General features: G+C 41.0%; 1 protein-coding gene across 4 annotated transcripts in view; it reads left to right on the top strand.

Annotated features, from left to right (window-relative positions):
- CALCR (calcitonin receptor) overlaps positions 1 to 7,753 on the top strand; it is a 170,161-nt gene extending 162,408 nt beyond the window's left edge. For all 4 annotated transcript variants that reach the window (XM_033054456.2, XM_033054443.2, XM_033054459.1 and 1 more), the window contains exon 13: positions 4,615 to 7,753. In XM_033054456.2, the coding sequence (XP_032910347.1) occupies positions 4,615 to 4,836 (222 nt within the window). In that variant the 3' untranslated portion in view covers positions 4,837 to 7,753. The remainder of the gene's footprint in view (positions 1 to 4,614) is intronic.
- The last annotated feature ends 12,008 nt before the right edge of the window (positions 7,754 to 19,761 follow it).

Here is a 19,761-nt window from a genome sequence, read left to right as displayed (position 1 = left end):
TATTTAAAAGTTCGTTTTCAATCCAGAGCAGATGAATTAGACACAGAACAAACTTTGTGATGCTAACACTCAGTAAGTCAACATGGAGAGGTATTTGTGCTCCTGTTTATCCCTGTATATTATTAGAAACTAGCAAATTCCATATAATGACATGACCACACTGATGTTTAGACAGAGACTGGAAGAAAGTTATCTTATTGATAAGGTGTTACTGGCTGATTTGATAGCATTCTGGATATAAGAGAGTATTAAATTCTGCCACCACTTGTCGACATCTGTGTACATTTGCCTCTGGCTGGCTTCCTGTGTGAATGTACAGAGAAACTGAAGAATAAAAAAGATGAGAGGCCTCAGCAGCAGTTCTGTAGCATGGCTCCTCAGGAGGCATGAAAGAGAATGGCAAAATGTGAGCAGCTAATAGCATCAGAACCTAACATGAAATAAGAGCTGTAAAGATCATGCTACAGAAGTTCACGGTTTCATGCATCCAACTAAACAAAGAGGAAGACATGTACACACTCTTTTCCTAACACATTTCTGTCCCCAGTATCTGCAGGCTGCTATCACATTTCCACTTCTGCCTTACTGTCATCACTCTGACACAGCTGAATACCCATGCCCTGGAAACACAGAAAACTTCTGATACTCCCTAGTACGGAGGATCTGCTGTGAAGAAAGTAGGGACCAGTCAGGCAGTTTTTGAAGCACCCTCTGCCTGTAAGAGTGACTGCATCACTGTGTACAAGCAGTACTCCAGTGTCTCCTCACTAGCCTCCAAACAATGTGGTACTTCAAAATCTTGGTCTTGAACATTGCTTTCTTCACTCTCCCCAGGGTCACCTCCATTTTTTTCAGATTAGATTTTGCTAAACAAGTTCCCTTTATGTTTTATAGCTTTAATTTAAAAGGTTCATTCTCCATGTCTGATGAGAACACCCAGATTTGTCTAGATTAAAGATTGTAGCAATGCTGAAAATTAGGAGAGGCCACAATAAAATGCACTGAAAACATAAAGTATCTTAAAGTATATTTGTTTCTTAGTTTCATCAGCTAGCTCTAATTGTAAAGTACTTTTGGTAATGCTACAATGTCAGAAGAGTATGTCCACCTTTACAACCCCAGGAATACAATTCTCAAGGTATGTACCAAGGAATACATCTGAAGCATCTGGTTGCCAATATGTATGACTGATAACTCTTTGGTGGAGCAGCTGATCAGAAACATGGATCAATGTCAGGCAGTAAAAACAAATAACTGTGAGGATGCCAATTTCTCATATGTTTTGAGAGTGATTTTATTGGTGCTTGAGTACTTTTCACCATTACACCCATTTTCAAAATAATTCCATCTGCTTCAGACTATCAGTGGCAGGAGTGTTGCCACTCTCGCATTATTTTCTTCAAGGAAATTTTATTTAGGGAAGCTTTTTTTAGAATTTCCTATTAAGGTGAGTGGTATCAAAGATGACACCTCTCTAATACAAATTCAAGACAGTTTGGTGCTACTTGCAACAGCACATTACCCATAAACACCCAGTAAAGTTTATGCTCTCAAGTAGTTGGGGTGGGCAGAGCTGGGCTGGGTCAGGAGAGGATGAAAGGATTGTGACCCATTCCTCCCATTTACTTCTCCAGTTATACAATCTGTAGATATGTAAGGCACAAAACCTATAGAAAAACAGCAACAGACTAATGCCAAACTGGTATTAGGGCCTTCCAAAGGGAGTTTGGCCAAGAAAATTGAGCTAACTTCCCCCAGTCCTGGTGTATGCAGAAGTACATAGACCAAGGAGTCTGGTCTTCAGTTGGGATATAAGATTGTTTCCAAGCTGCTGCATACATCTGCTGCCATAGAGGCTGAAATTATTTCTCACGAGAAAATTCAGTGTGGGGCAAGGAGACTAATTTTACTACTGCAGAAGCTTGGCTAATCTGGGATTTACTTGTTCCTACTGGAACATTTAACTTCAAGACTGAAATGCATGAATCTCATCCAGGACAAACAATGCTAAACTCAGAACTTCTTTACTGTTTTATAGTGCATCCATCGCTACTGCTTCATTTACCCCTAGTACCATGAGCCCATCTATAGAAAGAAAACTAAAAATAAGAATAAAAACCTATACAAACATCTGCATTCATCTGGAAGAACACATAAACAATGTGGGGTTTGGTTTTTTTACTTTTTAAGTGAAAAATATTCTTGTACGTTTTCATTTAAAATCTTGGTGTCCAGCAGCACTGCAGTTTCTCTGTCCAACAGCAACAGTTCAGTACAGATGATACAAGGTCTCTGCAATAGTCTGCTCACCAGACCACATTTTCAAGCCTGGGATTGCTTCTAGGCTGCAAGGCTGGACAACAGAATGGAAAGTCTATTTGGGGGAAAAAACAGCCATGTATCTTATGTGCCAATGAGGTGTGAATGGCTAACAGGGAACAGAAAAACATTTAAAGTCTTGAAGACTGGAGTAAATAAACTCGAGCTCTTCATTGCTTCAGTCTTTGCTTTCTTTTATCTGCCATCACAGTGGAAAGCATGGCAGGCATCACCCTGCACCTCCTGGTCCCCAGGTGCCTCCTCAGTCATTAATCTGTCATGGCTGTGCATGTGATTTTCAGTAATGCTGCTTACAAATTTAAAATTCATGCCCGAATGGTTTTAGTTGGCACTGAGTTATGATCATCTGAGATTCTTGGAATCGTGGCAGAAAACTAGATTAGCAAGTTTTACTCAAATGCAGCAATTTGTACAATCCATTATCCATTTGTGGCCAGTTCAGCAGAGAATAAGCAGTTCAGCAGAGAACAAAAAAAGATGCTTTGACCTTGTGCTCTCACTGCTCTGTGGAGCCTTTTAGACCTGTACAATGGCACTTCTGATCATGGGCTGAACTGGAAAGGATGTGTCTGCTGTCTACCCACCATGCATACAATGTAAGTGTCATTCCCTTTGAAGAAGAAAATTACAAGCTGCTCATGGCAGGCTCTGTAAGGCTCAAGGACATTGTTCTTCCCTCTCCAGTTAACCACACTATCATCTCCAGACCTACGGCTGTCCTGATGGACTGTCAGACTCCAGCTCAGCTGAGAGCAGTTGAGGAGCTTATCAAGAGCTTCTCACCTGTGCAGCAGCTCTTGTCCCCATGCAAGAGCAATCGAAGCCTTGGGGTCTGCGCAGGAGGCAGGGCAAGGAGAGGGCTAGGAGAGGAACAGAAAGACTCTAAGAGCAGCCTCTTGCTACCTTCGCTAAAGATGCTGGCACAAATCTGAATGGATAAAGTGCAAACATGGTCAGGTTGGGGCAGAGGTGAAAGCCAGAAGTGCACAGTGGCTGGTGACCATGGTGTGGTGGGCAAGAGGCGGCTGTGGGCAGGCAGAGCCTGCACAGACGAGGTTGTGTCTGCCCTGGATGCCACCACCCCAGTGAGCTAGGGGGAAAGTCACTGTCCTACTACTTCTGAGGATTTCTTCCAGATCCTCCCCATAGCTTCTGGGGTGACAAAGCTAGAAAATTCATACTGTAACATCAAAGTTTAACTCCTGTAATATTTCTGTATCTAGTGTTGCCACTAGACCCAGCAATTCTTTCTCAGTTATAAACTTGGATGATAGTGTGATGAAACATCCCCTCGTGCAGCTATTTCACTTTAATTCTCAATACTGGCATAGTAAACCTTGCTCACAGCCCAAGTAATTAAAGTTCCATTGTGACCATATGCCTTTCCTGCATTTAATATCTAATTAACCTCCACATAGCCATTTGCCATGGGGTTTTTTCTTTATGTGTTAGGAGAAGGTGAATAGCAATACATTCTCCAAATGACAAATAGTGCCCACCTCAGCAGATGCACAGAAATTTGTAGACTCCTGTCATCACAGTGCCTCACTTGCACCTGCCTTCTTCTGGAGGAGAGGGTCATTTACACCAGATAATTGTGCCAAACTGCTGTTATTCTCACTTTGTGTTGTTCAGAATCACTGTTCCAAACAAAGAGAGACGGGATTTGCCCACTTTCTGCTCATGTCACAACATTATCAAGAGATGTCATGCATAGACAGGCAGCTGGTGAAATTCTTCTTATTCCCTGGCAGTTTTAAAAGTTTAAATCATTTTCTGGTACCATGTATAACACCACTCTTAATGTAAATGTTGAATAAAATATCTTATTCTTAGGAGATAGTTCAGCAGATAGGTAGCAGACTGCTCCAAAGTCAAAATCCTCTGCCATGCAGAGAGCTATGGCAATTCTATAGTTTGTGAGCACAGAACCTGTTCTTAAATTACCAGAACAAGATCCCTGTTTAGCTGTCCTGATCCTCTAACTCTTTCTGCAAAATTAGTCCTGACAAGCTTGTGAAGTGCACTTACACTTTGCCAATCATGACAAAAGCTCATTACTCAAGGCTGAGCTTCTTCAGTCGTCAAAATGCATTGGGCATTTTAGGGGCAAGAATCCAGCTGCAGTACCAGCCTTCCCTTCCCTTCCCTTCCCTTCCCTTCCCTTCCCTTCCCTTCCCTTCCCTTCCCTTCCCTTCCCTTCCCTTCCCTTCCCTTCCCTTCCCATCACAGGCGTTTCTATCATGCCTCACCCCAGCTGTGTCTCTCTAACAGGTGCAAGGAGCTCTGAAGAGACAATGGACCCAGTACAAAACCCAGTGGGGCCAAAGGCGCCGAGAGCACTGTTCTACACGATCTACCTCCTACACTGCCACGTCAATCACAGAGGTCCCTGTTTACCTGTACCATCATGATGCCAACAATGAACAATTAAATGGAAGATACATAGAGGACTCTGAACTCGTTGCATTAAAATCTGGAGAGACATCTGCCTAGCTGAGCACCTACAGCCACTACAAACACATCATTTCATGTTCTGCTTGTGAAAAAATTGGGGAGAAGGGTGGGAGTGTGAAGATCCAAGATGGTGTGTCAGAGTGCAGGCCCAGGCAGAAGGACACATCCTATTCAAACCACACCAACCTTTGACAGCAGTGATGTAGAGGGAGCGTGATGCACACCCGGAATGGCATTTCTTCCTGTGCACTGCAGCAGGGAGTGAACATGGGCCTGCCCACCAGGCTGCATAATCTCCACGTCTCCTGATACCATCTGACATTTGTAACAACCCCAGGTAGCCAATAGCAAATAGGAAAGAAAGAACCAGTATGTGGCAATTGGAAACTTTCAGCACTTTTTGCTTTTGGTACTTTTCCTTAACACTAGATTTTAAACCATCAGCTTTCATGAAGTGTAACTGACTTGGAGTCCTTCACTTTTCCCTTTTAATGAGATTGATGACTGCTTAAAAGATTTCACACATTGCAAGACAAATCAAACATATGAACAGCAGAAAGTCAATCCAAAGTATTGAAATCTCGATGCTTTCCAAAGAATGCCAAAAAATATATCCCCAAAGGATACCCCGAAATAATATCATCCCATCAGCAGGGGCATAAAGCAAATTAAGGTGAAATAGTCATTGCATACCGAGATCTCAAACACCCACAGAGAAACAGATCTACTCTTCAGGCCTGAAGGCATCTCAAAACATATTTTGTGTAACAATACTGGTGGTTCAAGAATATTTATTTATAGAAAAAATTGTCACCCTATTACTCTGCCCAGGAACTCATCATTTAAGACACAATTCTCTTACTCTGAATAAACTGTGAAATTTTTTTGGGAACTATGGTTTTATTCAGTAGGCATTCTGAATTGAGTGCTAGATGAATGCTTATCTCTGTTATAAATTTGTGATCATGGCAGTATATGTTCCCATGAAAGAAATAAAGAGCCAATATCTTAGCACAGGAAACATCTACTTTTAGAATCTGATTGCTCTCCTGAGTTCCTACTCATTAGATAGTCTTGCCAAAATCCTATATAATCTATTTCTGCTACAATGGAAATTAGCAGACTAATCCCTGTTAACTTGGATGAGCAATGAACAACTCTCTTCAGTGTTCAGGAATGAGTTATGCAATACAATTCAGTGTACATGTTCAAAAACGTGAGGCCATTTCCTCCACATTGATTTGAAACCATTTTTAAATATTGTATCCAGCCAGGCTGATTTTTCCTTCCCTGACACAAGCAGATCCTAAGCTTTACCCTCAATTTGTAGATTTTAAATGGAAGAAAAATTTATGTGTCCGGCTACATGAGTCACCATCTCACTGGAGAAGTCCCTTCCAGGACTGAGCTCATGAGGAAGAGCTGCAAAGCCAGCACTACGAGAAGGGACCAGATTTGCCCTGTCCATACACGAGGCAATGCCTTGCAGGGAAGGAGGCTGCTCTGTTTTCACCACCAGCACATGCACCAGCTGTGCACCACAACACATCCCCAGAGTGAGGAGGAAGCTGCTGGCTCTGCCACAAAAGAGGAGCTGGGGGACAGGAAGGAACTCTCTGCTGGCGGTGCAGATCATCACATGGCCAATCCAGCGGAACGCTTACAAGAAAATACCATCGTGTGTGTTTGTTCAAGCCACATGCCTATTTTTCAGACTTCAAAAAATACAGAAAGATAGATATTTTTTCAAACAACAGTATTTCTCATATTGCTATTTCTACTTTCACCAGTGAACAATAGGAAATGGAGGAGTCAGTTATTAAAGACAATTAAGTGGCTCTGCTATGAATCTGTATTATTCTGAATAGCTTTAGGGCACACTACACTTCCCAGGAGGGCTGCAGAAGGCATTCCTGCTTTCTAAAGACACAGAGGAGCTGATTGTAAAAGAAATGTGCATAATATAGAGAGTTTAATAACGAACATGTTGGTTTTAATAATGTATATGTTTACAACGTGTAAGTGCAAGTTGTTTCACCGTCAGTTACATTCATGTGGATGTACAAAATGGAAATGCTTTACCATTATATTGATTGTTTTCTTTCTTTGCTAATGATATTTTTTTGCTCTGTTTAGTAGAGTGCCCTGAAAAGCCAAATTCAGGATCTGAGGTTTAGGATACTGTTTGCAGCTTCGGTGTGCTTGTCTTTTTGGAAGTTTTGGCTTCAGTCAAGGGAAGATCATTTACAGCCACAAAAAAATTGGTATAACACAGACACTGAGTTTCGGGTTGTCATCACACTTGAATTTTGCAGAAAAGGCTGAGTTTTAAAGGTACTTACTGAGTAATTTCTAATCAAAATATTTTCCAATGGGAAATGTTGTTTTTCTTCATCTCAAGATGGTTTGAAATATCATCATTGCATACATAAGGTACATTTTCTTCTCTGCTTTATAAATAGCACCATACACTAGTAACAGTAATATTGAGAATGCTGATACAATCTCAATAATTCCTATTATGACAGTAGGGTGGTTTGACTGTAACAGACTTCACAAGAACAACAGAAACATGTAATTAATGTATCAGTGTATCAAAAAGTACAGAAGGAGCTGACTTGAATCGGTGGATTCAAGGTGTATTTTAAGAGGAAAGCAACCTCACATTTATCACCTTTGCAGTATCTGTTTCCTCTCAAACATCACAGCCAACACATGAAAACCCAGTTTAGTGAGCATTTGCTCTGGCAGAAGGTTTTGCATGGTCGCTCTGAGTGACTAAATCTATCAGGAATATAGATTTAGATGGATGCTGGTTGTTATTCTTTACGAGGTACAGAAACACAGCACAAATTAAAATATTTGTTGTGGCATGGGATGTTGAAAGTAAGACTTTATTTTTATTTTATTTACTTAATAAATATATTTTATCTGAAATAAAACAGCAACAAAAATAGAACAGACTACTTTCTCTGTATTAAAATTGTTAGCAACAATGCTACCTTAATTAAAACACTACAAAGTGCTCATGTAGCAAAATAACTCTGCTTTGGGATAAGAACAACCCTGCAAATGTGGTGAATTTCTGTTCTCCCATTCTTTGCCAGCCTCAATAAACAAAATACGAACAGACTTAGAAAGATGGGAATCTGAAACACTGAAAATGTGAAGGTACCTACATTTCCACTGCTAGGAATTTTAAAAGTTTGGCATGTCTTTGTAAAGCTAAATATTGCTCAAAAATTTGAGGATTTGTTACCTAAAAGTCATTTGCATTGCAACAGTAATTGAGCCCAAGCCAATGAGAATCTGCAGTGTGAACATGCCCTCTCTGCCCTCTACACAACCTTTTATGTACTTCCAGATGGATCCCAAATCTGTATTTAAGAACTCCTTTACTGAGCATTCAGAGCATAACTGAGAAAATAAAGTAAATTCAGCATCACAAATCCAGATCAGTATGTTGCCATCATCCTAATAAAGGACAGTTGTTCTAACCAGTGAAATGAAGTGCTGAGAAAGCTCCCATTGCTGAGCATGTCATATTGCTGCAGGAAAAGGAAGATTGGGGTAAAATGACCCACCAGGCTGTGGTATTGTGAGTCTCAGAAGACACAAATCAGCACAGTCAGCACTGGGGATGATTTAGGCCTGGCTCACCTGCCTTGGCATAGGCACCAATGAATCCCTGCTGAAAATGCCTGACAAAACTTATTTTCCATGATTGCATAGCAGCAAAGAAGTGCACTGTGCTCTGCTGGGGTAGGAAGGTATTTAACTCTCCTTATATGCCATTTAAGATTTTCTTCATAATCCAATTTCAGGACCTCATGAGCCTATCTTTAAAAGAAAAAATTATCTTCAGCCTATTTTTAAAGGACATCAGCATTGATTTTAAGACTCTTTTCTTTAAGACCCTTTTTCTCTCACTGCAAGCAAAAGCAGCTCTGAGAAATGACCATATTATAGCAGGTTACTTTGTGTAATGTGTGCCCATGTGCGGCTATATGCAACCCCACACACACACACAAGTGCTGGTGATGTTGGTTTGCATAATATGATCAGAGAGATACAGACCCTTCCTTCATATGCTTTGCATTTATCTCCCTCTCAGCATCACTATGATAAGATGTGTTTATTTCCCAGTCTGTATTTCTACACATTTTCAGGAGAAACATTTTTCCTTTACAGTTTGCAACTTATGTTGACTTGCTCTTGGTCCAAGATGTACTCACCAAAATCAGACTGGAAAATGTGTATTCTCATCCAAACCAGATTATAGAGTTCAGGTGCTTGGCCCACATTGATTTTTAAAAGCTACCCACCCACTGGAATTATGAAAATGGTAGGTGCAGATTTAAAACTAAGTTAAGGATAAAAGTCTGAGCACACAAACCAAGTATCTTTAGAAGCTGAGTAACATTATCTTTTTTACTTTTGACAGAACACAATCCTGTTATTTAAAAACATTTTTTAAAATTAGAAAAACTTTATCAGATCTTGAGAAATTGAAAGTTATGCAAAAGGCACCTATAAACCAGCCATCTGGAAAGCCTAGATAGAATGCATACATATGAATATATGTACAGTAAATTAATATAAGAGCTGTATTCAGATAGAAAGTGACCCATCACACAAGAGCTAAGTCATGAGTGGGAGAGACTGCAGGTCAGAGATTTGTAACCTCCATTAAGTGTCTTTTTGCTTTGTGGGGACTCCATATGGAACAAAGACAACCAGGGTCATCCATTATCCCACTCCCATCCCAGATGTGTTCATGATGGGAATGACTGGGACCAGAGACATTGTCTGCACTGCATTTCTCAGCTTCATAAACCAGCAGTGATATGATGAAAAAGGCTGACTGGGAGGTGGGCAGGAACAATCTCTTTCCCAGCTGCATGGTAATGCTGCATTATCTCACTAACATAAGACTCACTGTTGTGGAGAAGGCTGACTGTACACCAGGCATCTCCTTGGTATAGAAAACCTTTTAATTTCACTTTACCCTGGGTAACAAAGCAATAGTTCTCACTGACTTCAGCAGTGTGGCTAAGGGCAGGACTTCTCCCTCTCTAATTCTAGAGGTTATCTAAATATCAAGCAAACACTGAAAATGCTTGGTGTAGTACAGTATCACCTGCATATTTGACAGCAAGATCCTGGTTCATCTGTATTACAGTAATTTCACGATTATAAGCCGCACTATTTTGACTAAAATTTTGGTCCAAACCCAAAGTGCGGCTTATAATCAGGTGAGGCTTATATATGGACAAAGAACAAAAAGTTGCTGTTTTAGTTTGGAGGACAGGTGTCTGCTGAGAAAGGCAGGAGCTTCTCTTTGAAATGGAGAATGTAAACCCCCTCCCTCCAAATTATAATAATTTTGAAATCAAGGGGCTTTCAGGCAAAAATATGGGAATTAGGAATAACAGTTCTTTTCTAGGGAAATTAAAATAGAAATACAGTACTACAAAGAAACAAACTCCAAACCCTGACAAAGTCAGAGTACAACCTGACACCCCGTCAGGCAGGATGTTGGTAGCAGTCCCATTAAATGGTGGCTGCATCCTCCTGTAGTGACAGATGTGATTCAGTTGGAGCAGTGCTCCTGTAGAAGGTGCAGTTTCCCTCCAGAGGTCCAGTGGTGATGTGGAGAAATCCGGTTTTCCTCTGGAGTCCAGTGGAGAAAGGGGCTCCCTTAGTGTCCCAAAACCTCTGTTTTTATCTTGGTAAGAAATGTTGGGCTCTTCCCCCTGGCTGGAGCAACTTCCAATGGGATGCAGTAATTTTATCAGTCACACAGTGGGACTCAATGGGCCATTAGCAGACAATGACTCGCTGGAGGAAGGATGGGTTGTGAAAAGATAAAGAACAATGCCCCACCTGGTTTCAATGGATGGCCCATTAGCAGATTATCTGCCATTGAGATAAGGATCACTGTCCCCACCCTCAACAGATGGTGATAGAACAGATACCTTTTATCACACTCTGTATTGTAACATGCGGCTTATAAACAGGTGCGGCTTATGTATGGACAAAGAACCAAAAAGTTGCTGAAATCCAGAAGTGCGGCTTATACTCAGTGCGGCTTATAATCGTGAAATTACTGTATGCTACATATAGACTCTTTAAGGTTACAGATACTATTTTTATATTTACCTGGGATTTTCTAGTAAAATACTTAGTCGCTATTAGCTCCTTGTTTATCTGTGTTACATGTATTTGACAAACTTCACAGATTACTTGGCAATGACATATATTTTACTTGTTACATTTATAGGTACAACCACTTATATGAAAGGTTTGGCATATAACAGCTTCCAGAAAATCAAAATAAAAAGAATGTAAAAAGCCCTCCTATGCTGACCACAAAGAAGATCCTGAGAGGTGGAAACCCCTTGTATCCTACTCTCCTCTCATCTCCTAGTTATTTCTTTAGTTTTCAGCAGAGGGCCAACATAACTCAGTCCAGATGGCAGCACAAGGCTGGTCAGCCCTATATTGTGTGGATAGGCATTTCTGGGAAGTACACAAGAAATTGTACAGTTCTTCCCACTGACCAGTGCAAAGACATGAACTTCTTCCACTGTGCATGCATGTGCATGCAAGATACCTTTAGGTATATGCACCATCACAATTAACATCCCTCCTAAGAAGAGGTGGGAGAGAGTTCTGCAAAATTTAAACAGTCTGTGAAATAAGATTCATAAGGAAAGAGGTCATATCTCCAGCTTAGAGACAGAATTGCCAATATAGGTTTCCACATGGAAGGAATTTACATAAAATAGCTGCCTTTAATGAGTGTCACTCTACAAATGGTCAGAGCCCATATTCTGCCTGCTGCAGACTGTGCAGACAAGCTTAACAAGTTCAGGCCCACAACACACAAAGAGGAGATAGCTTAAGAAAAGCTTTCTCTTCTTATATTGTCCTACAGGTTTTTTTGTCATATTATCTTTTGGCATATAGCAAATATTTAACTCCCAAGGACCCAATCACCATGCTCACAATTGCCTCTCCAGCAGCAGAAGGGAGATGCCCCTCTGGGGAAGCTGAAGTTTTGAACTGGTAGAAATTTAGAGCCTTCATAGGAATTGTGGTGGGAGCATATCCAACACAAAGTAGCCTTCAATTTTGAAAGAAGAGACTACACAGATTTTTCATTTTAATCCTCTGCTGTAAAATTTCTTCGCTATGGGAGATTCCTTGGGAAGTCAGAGTTAGAAAGGATGTGGAAGGACAAGAGGTCACTCCAGATGTGCCATCATCTACACGAGTACTGCCACATACACAATGAATAATTCGTTACCATTTGTCAAGTTTTAGTAATGCAAAAAAAAAAATCCACCCCAAAAAATAGATCATTTTTCTCCTTTCTAGCTGCAGCCCTTGTAGAAGTAACTTGGTATCAACTTTTTTATACCTCAAGATGTCATGAGCAAAGAGCTGTTTTTCAGATATTTGTTTCACCTTACACAAGTACTAACACTCTTCAGTTCAGAATGGTGCATCAATTACCAGCAATGCACTTCAGCAAAAGAAATTCATCAGGACAAAGAAATAAAATAAATATATTTGATGTTACACATATACAGTCATCACAAATTAGCAATATACCTTCAACAATCGAAATACATACAATAAAATCTGGATATAATTTAAACAATTCTATGGGCACATAAGAAGTTTTCCCCTTTTCTTTTTTTTTAATCCATGACTACATAGAATATTACTCTATGTTCTTGGCAGGAAAGTTTTACGCAATTAATTTTTATTGGATGATGCTTGAAATGCATGGTTCACAAGATTGAAGAAGTTCGAAAATGTAGGAAGACTTCCCATGTTGGCAAATCCGAGGCACATTCATAAGTCACAAATTCCTTGTTCATGACTGATATGAATGAAATGACAGTTGTTATTGAATTATCCCTTTCTTTATCTACAAGACAAGAAATTATTTTTCTGCTCTAGTATTTGCTACATAATGTGTTTTTATGGCAGAAAAAATACCTTGATGATTATCTACACCAGGGGATGTATATTTTTGATTGTAAGCCAGTTGTTCTGTTGCCTTGTGTGCTGTACATAAGCTGCCCTTTGTTGTAATTCACCATGTGTAGAAAACCTTCTTACAAAGAAATACTGACCAAAGATGTGAGTGAAATCTCAGGCTTACTGAAATCAAAAGCATCAGCTGATTGAATTCTGGGGTAACAAGGATTTCATCCTTTGCAGATCCTGTTTTCCCAGTGTTAAGGCTATGGCTGGATCAGGGAAAGGGGTGCTTGGTACTGTGTCTGTAACAGCCATGTCACCCACAGGGGCTGCAAAGATGTGGGGGCTGCTGTTGTCTCTTCAGGTCATTACTCCAAAGAGCTGTGGAGGTTGATCAGAGAGCAAGGCTGGAGGAAATTGCAGAAGTTAAGCCTTGCTCTGGCACTTCCTTTCACAGTAGATACATAAAGATGTAGCTGAGGAAAGGGTATTCAGAGACTGTGGAAATCTTGGTCTGCTCCAAGGCAGACCAGTCAGGCAGTGCCTGGTGGGATCCATGTCCAATCGCCCTTTCCTAGTTTGTTTTACACATTGTACAGAAATGGTTTAGGTGCAATTTCTTTGGTGTAGAATTGAACCTTTGGGAAATGTTGGCTTTTTGAGAGGCTTCTTTTTGCAATAAAAGTCAGACCCATTTTAAAACTGTTGGAATGTCTTCTTTTAAGATATTCTGATACGAATGAATACCAAACCACTAGTTCTTAAACAGTTGGATTACCTTCACTCCCTCAAAAGCTTTCTTAACATATCTGACAGATATGAACTAGTAGAATAATAGCATTAAAGAAAAACCTACTAAAATCAAGCAAAAACCTGTGGTTAAGGCACTGGATTTCATGGACTCAGCAGACTTATGTTTGGGTCACGTCCCTGCCACAGACTTGCTGTGTGGTCCTGAGAAAATGATTGCAAACCAGGTGCCAGATTCACTGAATCCACTGAAACTTCCACTGACAGATTTAGAAATCTATACTCAAAACTGAGACCTTTCCTCCACGCATGTTTCCATTGGTGAAAATTCCCAACCTGTCAGACCATTTTATTGTAGATGCATCTAAATTGTGTCTAAGTCCTAACCAATGTTCCTCTAAAGGTCAGCGGGGAAAAGCTGTCCCTCCATCCCTGCAAATAACATATTCCTGACTGACCGGGGTTTCTGCTTTCTGACAGGAGTTTTGTACCAAAATTCCTCCTTCACAATAGTGCTCACTCAGGAGCACTGATTAGTTTCTTCCCCATGGTTAGTGATTTTTTTTTTTTAAATACAGTAATTTCACGACTATAAGGCGCACTGGATTATAAGGTGCACTTCCGGGTGTCGGCAAATTTCCGAACTTTTGCCCATATATAAGGCACACCGGACTATAAGGTGCACTTTTTTTTGGCAGCCAGGCTCCGCCGCCGGCTCCCCCCACGCGGTTGCTGGCTGCGGCCCCGCCTCCACCCGGCTGCCGCAGCCCTGCCGGCTCCTCCCATGGCTCACAGCTCACACTTCTGGGTTGGCAAATTTCCGAACTTTGTCCATATATAAGGTGCACCAGATTGTAAGGCACACTTCTGGGTTCGGCCAAAATTTTAGTCCAAAGGGTGCGCCTTATAGTCATGAAATTACTGTACTTGAAACATTTTAAAGAGTTAGAAGGAAATATGTTCAACAATTTCTTCTGAAAGAGGTCTGTCTTAAGAGAACATTCTAGGATGTTGTGATGTGGAGACCACACACATGCATATATTTATACATTCATATATATTGCAAAACATCTACATAGACTCTGTACCTGTAGTTTCAGTCATCTGACTGTAGTTTCAGTGATGCAATTTCAAGTGTTTCTGGGCAGGGATGTGATTCACCTCCTATACCTGATGCAGTGCTCTAGCAACTAGTTTTCTGAAAGGCGGTTACTGGGCTGAGGCATAGCTGATATACTGCACATATGTTGTTTGGATATATTGTACATATTTTAAATGTCCATGCAGTTGAGAGAGCTGAACTCTTCTCCATGAATAAGGTCAATCTCCATATAAATGTTATAAAAGAAAAATTAAAAGAGCGTATCAAATGCATGTAGTACACACAGTATCATCTGCAGGCTTTTCTGTCAACCTTTTGATGTTCGTTTTCTCCATTTCTGCTGTAAAATTGCCTCTTTCTGTTCAACAAGGCAATTTCTTCTCTGCCTACCACCAGTGACAAATTTAGTGAGAAAGTTAAAATATCCTTTGTGTCACGATGACCTGTTGAACCACCTCTGTACAAGGGCAAAATGGACATAGGCAAGGCAGTCCTGCCCTGTGTGCGAGTGCCAGTAGCCCTCAGAAAGACACAACCCAAAAGGCCTTTCCCAGATTGGTTCACTAATACCAAAAATATCAGCTCTTCAGCAAAATTTAATTTGGGCAGAGGTGTTTGTCAATCCTCCAGGAGAGCGCTCCATCTGAAGCAATGTTTCACTTCAGATGAAGCACCACCAATTAGCAATATAGTCAAATAACATCAGGCAATTCTACCTGCATGGGACACTGTGGTGTTCAAATGTGTCCTAAGAATATTCTCATTCAGCCAAGGCACAAAATATTTTGGTGGCACTTCCCAAAGATAGTTTTTATTTTGTTCACTGCATTAAAAACTGCTCAGGAGAGTCTGGACCATTGTTACCTGTCAGATTCATTGGGCTGGCAAATGCGTTTCACAGATAGATGCTTTCTTCGTATCTTGGTATGCTCTGTACCTAAACAACATCAGTAAGGAAATAGGGGGGAAACCTTTTTGTTTTCATATTCCTTGCACAAATTACAAGATTCTTTTAGTAGTTACACATTATCTGCCCTAGAAATAGAAAGTCTTCCTCATCTGGGGGACAAAGGCCCAAGAGAGACCTGAGTGTCTGTCTTGGGAGGTGTTTTAAGGACATTAGACAAAAGAGGTCAGGTCTGATAGAAAAGTACCAAACTGTTTTCTTTGATAATATTGTGTTAAAAGTAAATTCTTTTCAGCAATATTCCATTTTCAGTGTGGGAACTCTCCTCCAAATCTTCAGACACTTACTTTACTTCTTGAGGAGTGCTCATTTCTCCTGGTAGCAAAGCACTCATTGCCCATCAAAACAGATTTCATCCCCACGGATATTTTTCTATAATGTTGCCTGTAGTTCTGAGCTGAAATGCAGAATAATGGTGTGTGTCAGTGCAATTTAAAAGCAACGGCCAAAAATGATTGCTCCATTTACAAATCGAAAACCACTCTGCTTCACACGGAATTTTGTACATTTCTCTGCTGTTTTCAGATATTGCTCTGAGATTCTTCTCTGCATGGCTCTTGAGTGTGAATGGATTTTGTAATGACAAAAAAATCTCTACCAAACCTTTTTGCTCATATGAATTTCAAAGGCATAGGTAAGGAATGGTTTGTGTTCAGGCTGTCTGACACTGACATTTAGAATGGACAAAGTCTTTAACATGTTTCAGCAACAGAGAAAGCCTAGCTATTCAAAGATGGTTTTGTACCATGGATTTCTAAAATTTATTTCAGGATCATCTCAATCTAAGAAAATTTTCCCTTGCCCCTTGTAGGTCAAATGTCTGTACTCTTGATTGTTCTATTAAGTATCACAAAATTTCACAATGCCACATGGCACACTTGGAAAGGCTATCAGTGTTATGTCAGAGTGTAGTCTCCAAACCAAGACTCTGGTCCTAATGGTGTAGGAGCAAGGCAGTGAATACTTCTACAAGTCTAAATTTAACCCCCCATATAATGTACCATAGCAAGATGTATTCATAATAGAGCCATACCTTTATTCTGACTGCAGCCATTGCCCACTGCCCTCAAATAGCCACCTTATTTCTTCTAAAAGCCTAAACTATTCCTTTCCATTAAAGCCTTGAGAAATTGCCACTGTTTCATGCTGGAAAGCCTCCATCCTTTAGCCATACTCTGGCTAATTTAGCATTAAATGAGTGGGACATTCTACCGCTGGTGGAAAGTGTGGTTTTGTCCTTCACTGGCAAGAACCCAAGCAGTGAAAGTTTTGGTTAATGTCCATCAGCTGTCTTTAGGTTTGGAGTCCATCTCCACTTTTTTTGTGTTGTGAGAGATCCAGAGTAGACATGGACTAAGAGCAATTTTCCTGCAGTTTTCTATTTTCTCAAAACTGAGTTTTGCTGGATGTAGTACCTTGGAAAATATATCTGAAATCAACAGAGCTTTGCTATTTTTGTTGCACTTCAAAAATATAGCTCACTGGATTTCTCAGGAAACATGCCTGATTAAAGCCAAGTTTTGGTGTGGTCAAATTAGAAGCAGCTGAAATATTAAATCTGAATTTCCAAGATGGAAACTACAATAAGCAAAATTCAATGTTGCAGTTGATACTAAGAAGAAACTGGGATTAAAGAGGAGCTATGATGGACTATGGTGGTAGAATATACAAATTCTAGTTGCATTTTTCCACAGAATTCAAAATGCAAAATTCATACCAGAATAGCACTTTGGAAATTTTTCTTACAAAATAATTTTTCATTTTTTCACCTCTGTCTTTCAGAAAACTTTCATCCTTGTTCTAATTCTCTGCTACAACTGACTCTGCCAAAATATGGTTTGAAAGTGCCAGGATTTCCAGAGACCTTGTACATGAGTAAGGTCACCTCACTCCTTGGATTTCTTGCTGAAAGCATGCCCTGTTAGATTCATTTTTCTTCTGACATTGAAAGAAGGTGTTGCTAGTGGAGAAAATATGTCTTCCTGTTGTCTTGGTTCAAGTTTCAGGTTCTCACTGCCCTAAGGGAAGGGTTACACCGCTGTAGGGCAAAATGTGAAAGGCAAAAAGTTCCCCTCCCAGCCCCAAACAACAGATATTAGAGTGACCCTTGGCAAAAAAAAAAAAAAAAAAAAAAAAAAAAGGAGAAAAAAAAAAGAAAAATAAAAAAGGCAAGCACAAAACAAGAAGGAAACTCTATTGCAAATAACTTTTCTATCTTTCTATAAAATGTGTGCTGTGGGGCAGCATACTACGTGTTATGAGGTTACTTCCTTTCTTAGGCTTGGAAGGGCTTCATAAAAAGAGCATCAGAGCCCGAGCAGAAGTCATAAGTTATCTCTCCAAAGCTGAGAAAACCCCACTGAGCCAGATACAGAGGAATTTCGAACATTTTAATTTTTCTGACAATCCAACTGTAACTGAACATGAGTTAGAATGTTTGAATTCATCTATCTTTGAAAACATACAAGCTGCAAGTGAAGACTGTTTCCTTATAAAAAGCCAGGCTAGAAATCTTTCAGATCCCACTTGTTGTTTAGAGGCAACTTGGCTGCATGAACATAATGTTGATAAAGCTTGTGTTGTTCTGCTTTTCTTTTGTTTGTGTTAGAAATGCCTCTAAAGAATCCAGAAAACACTTCTGTGCATCCAAATTTTTTAGCAGAGTTATTCATGTTTAATCTCAACTTAATTGCTTTGGTTTTGGTCTCTCTACTGGTGGCCAGCAGGAACAGAAAATTCTGAAATTGCTGTAGTCCTCCCAAATATGAGGCTCACAGAGTCCTTCACTGCTCATGGCCTTCTTTGAGGTTCTGTCTAAGCTGTGATTGAAACAGTCATAGTCTTTATTATGATTATTACTTATTTAAGGTCCTAGGCAACGGCTAGAAGTGCCTTTATCTGGGTACAGCAAGGCAAAGTCAAGAGGAGATTCTGCTCTATGAAGGGCTCAGGAGTCTGTCCAAAGACACTGTTTTCACAGCACACGCTGAAATTACACAGGGCAGGTGAGAAAAGGGCTGATGCCCTAGCATGGGATACTTCCTACTTTGAGGAATTCAGCCTCCAAAGCACAGGAGTAATGCAAGGCCAAAAAATAGATACAGTAAATTCACGAATACAAGCCGCACGGAGTATAAGCCGCATATCCGGTGTGTTGGCAACATTGATGTCTTTGTTAATAGATAAGCCGCACCCGGAATATTAGCCGCACTTTAGTTCGCCGTGAACTTTCACAAAGTCGTCATTTAGTAACACAATTGCGGGATCGCCGGGGCTTACTGGCTTACTGCCGACCTCGGAAACATTGTTTCCAAGTGAAAAAAGACACACCCTTTATTTACAAGCCGAAAAAGACAGGAACAATAGTGTGGTCATTTTGCGAGCATTCCCAATGGATCCGCGTTGCCTTTAAACAGCCGCTCAGCCGCGCGGGCAGGCAGCTGAGCTCTGAGCGGAGCCACATCTCCGTGCTGGCACAGGAGCAGCCGCTCTGGCCCTCGCAGCCCTGCGGGGGGAGCGGCCATTGTAGCCCTCGCGGCCCGTGGGGCGAGCGGTCGTTGTAGCCCTCGCAACCCGTGGGGGGAGCGGCCATTGTAGCCCTCGCAGCCCCGCGGGGCGAGCGGCTGCTCTAGCCCTCTCCCTGCGAGCCGAGTGGCCATTCTACCCCTCTCCCTGCGGGCTGAGCGGCTCCCCCAGCCCTCTCCCTGCGAGCCGATCGCCCACTTCATCCCTCTCCCTGCGGGGAGAGAGGCTCCCCCAGCCCTCTCCCTGCGAGCCCAGCCAGCCCCGTAGCCGCACAAGACTGAAAACACTTTAAAAAGTACAGAGAAATATCACACACTTTTATCGAACTGCCGAGGTAACTCGCCGAGGTAACTCACCCTGATAACAACCCCCGCCCCTCAGTAACGCCGCCATCCACAGGCAGGCAATAAGCTGTTCTCTGATTGGTTCATCGTCGGAACAACGGGAAACCATGGATTTCAGACTGTTTCGGCTCGGGACTGGACTGGTATGATACTAGGTAAGGGCAGATATCACATTTTTGTTCATAGATTAGCCGCACCCAAATATTAGCCGCACTTCCGGGTTTCCACCAAAATTTTTGTCTAATTACTGTGGCTTGTATTCGTGAAATTACTGTACA

The sequence above is a fragment of the Catharus ustulatus genome, chromosome 1, assembly GCF_009819885.2.
Source record: "Catharus ustulatus isolate bCatUst1 chromosome 1, bCatUst1.pri.v2, whole genome shotgun sequence".
NCBI lineage: Eukaryota > Metazoa > Chordata > Aves > Passeriformes > Turdidae > Catharus > Catharus ustulatus.
This window is presented reverse-complemented; position numbering and strand designations above follow the sequence as displayed.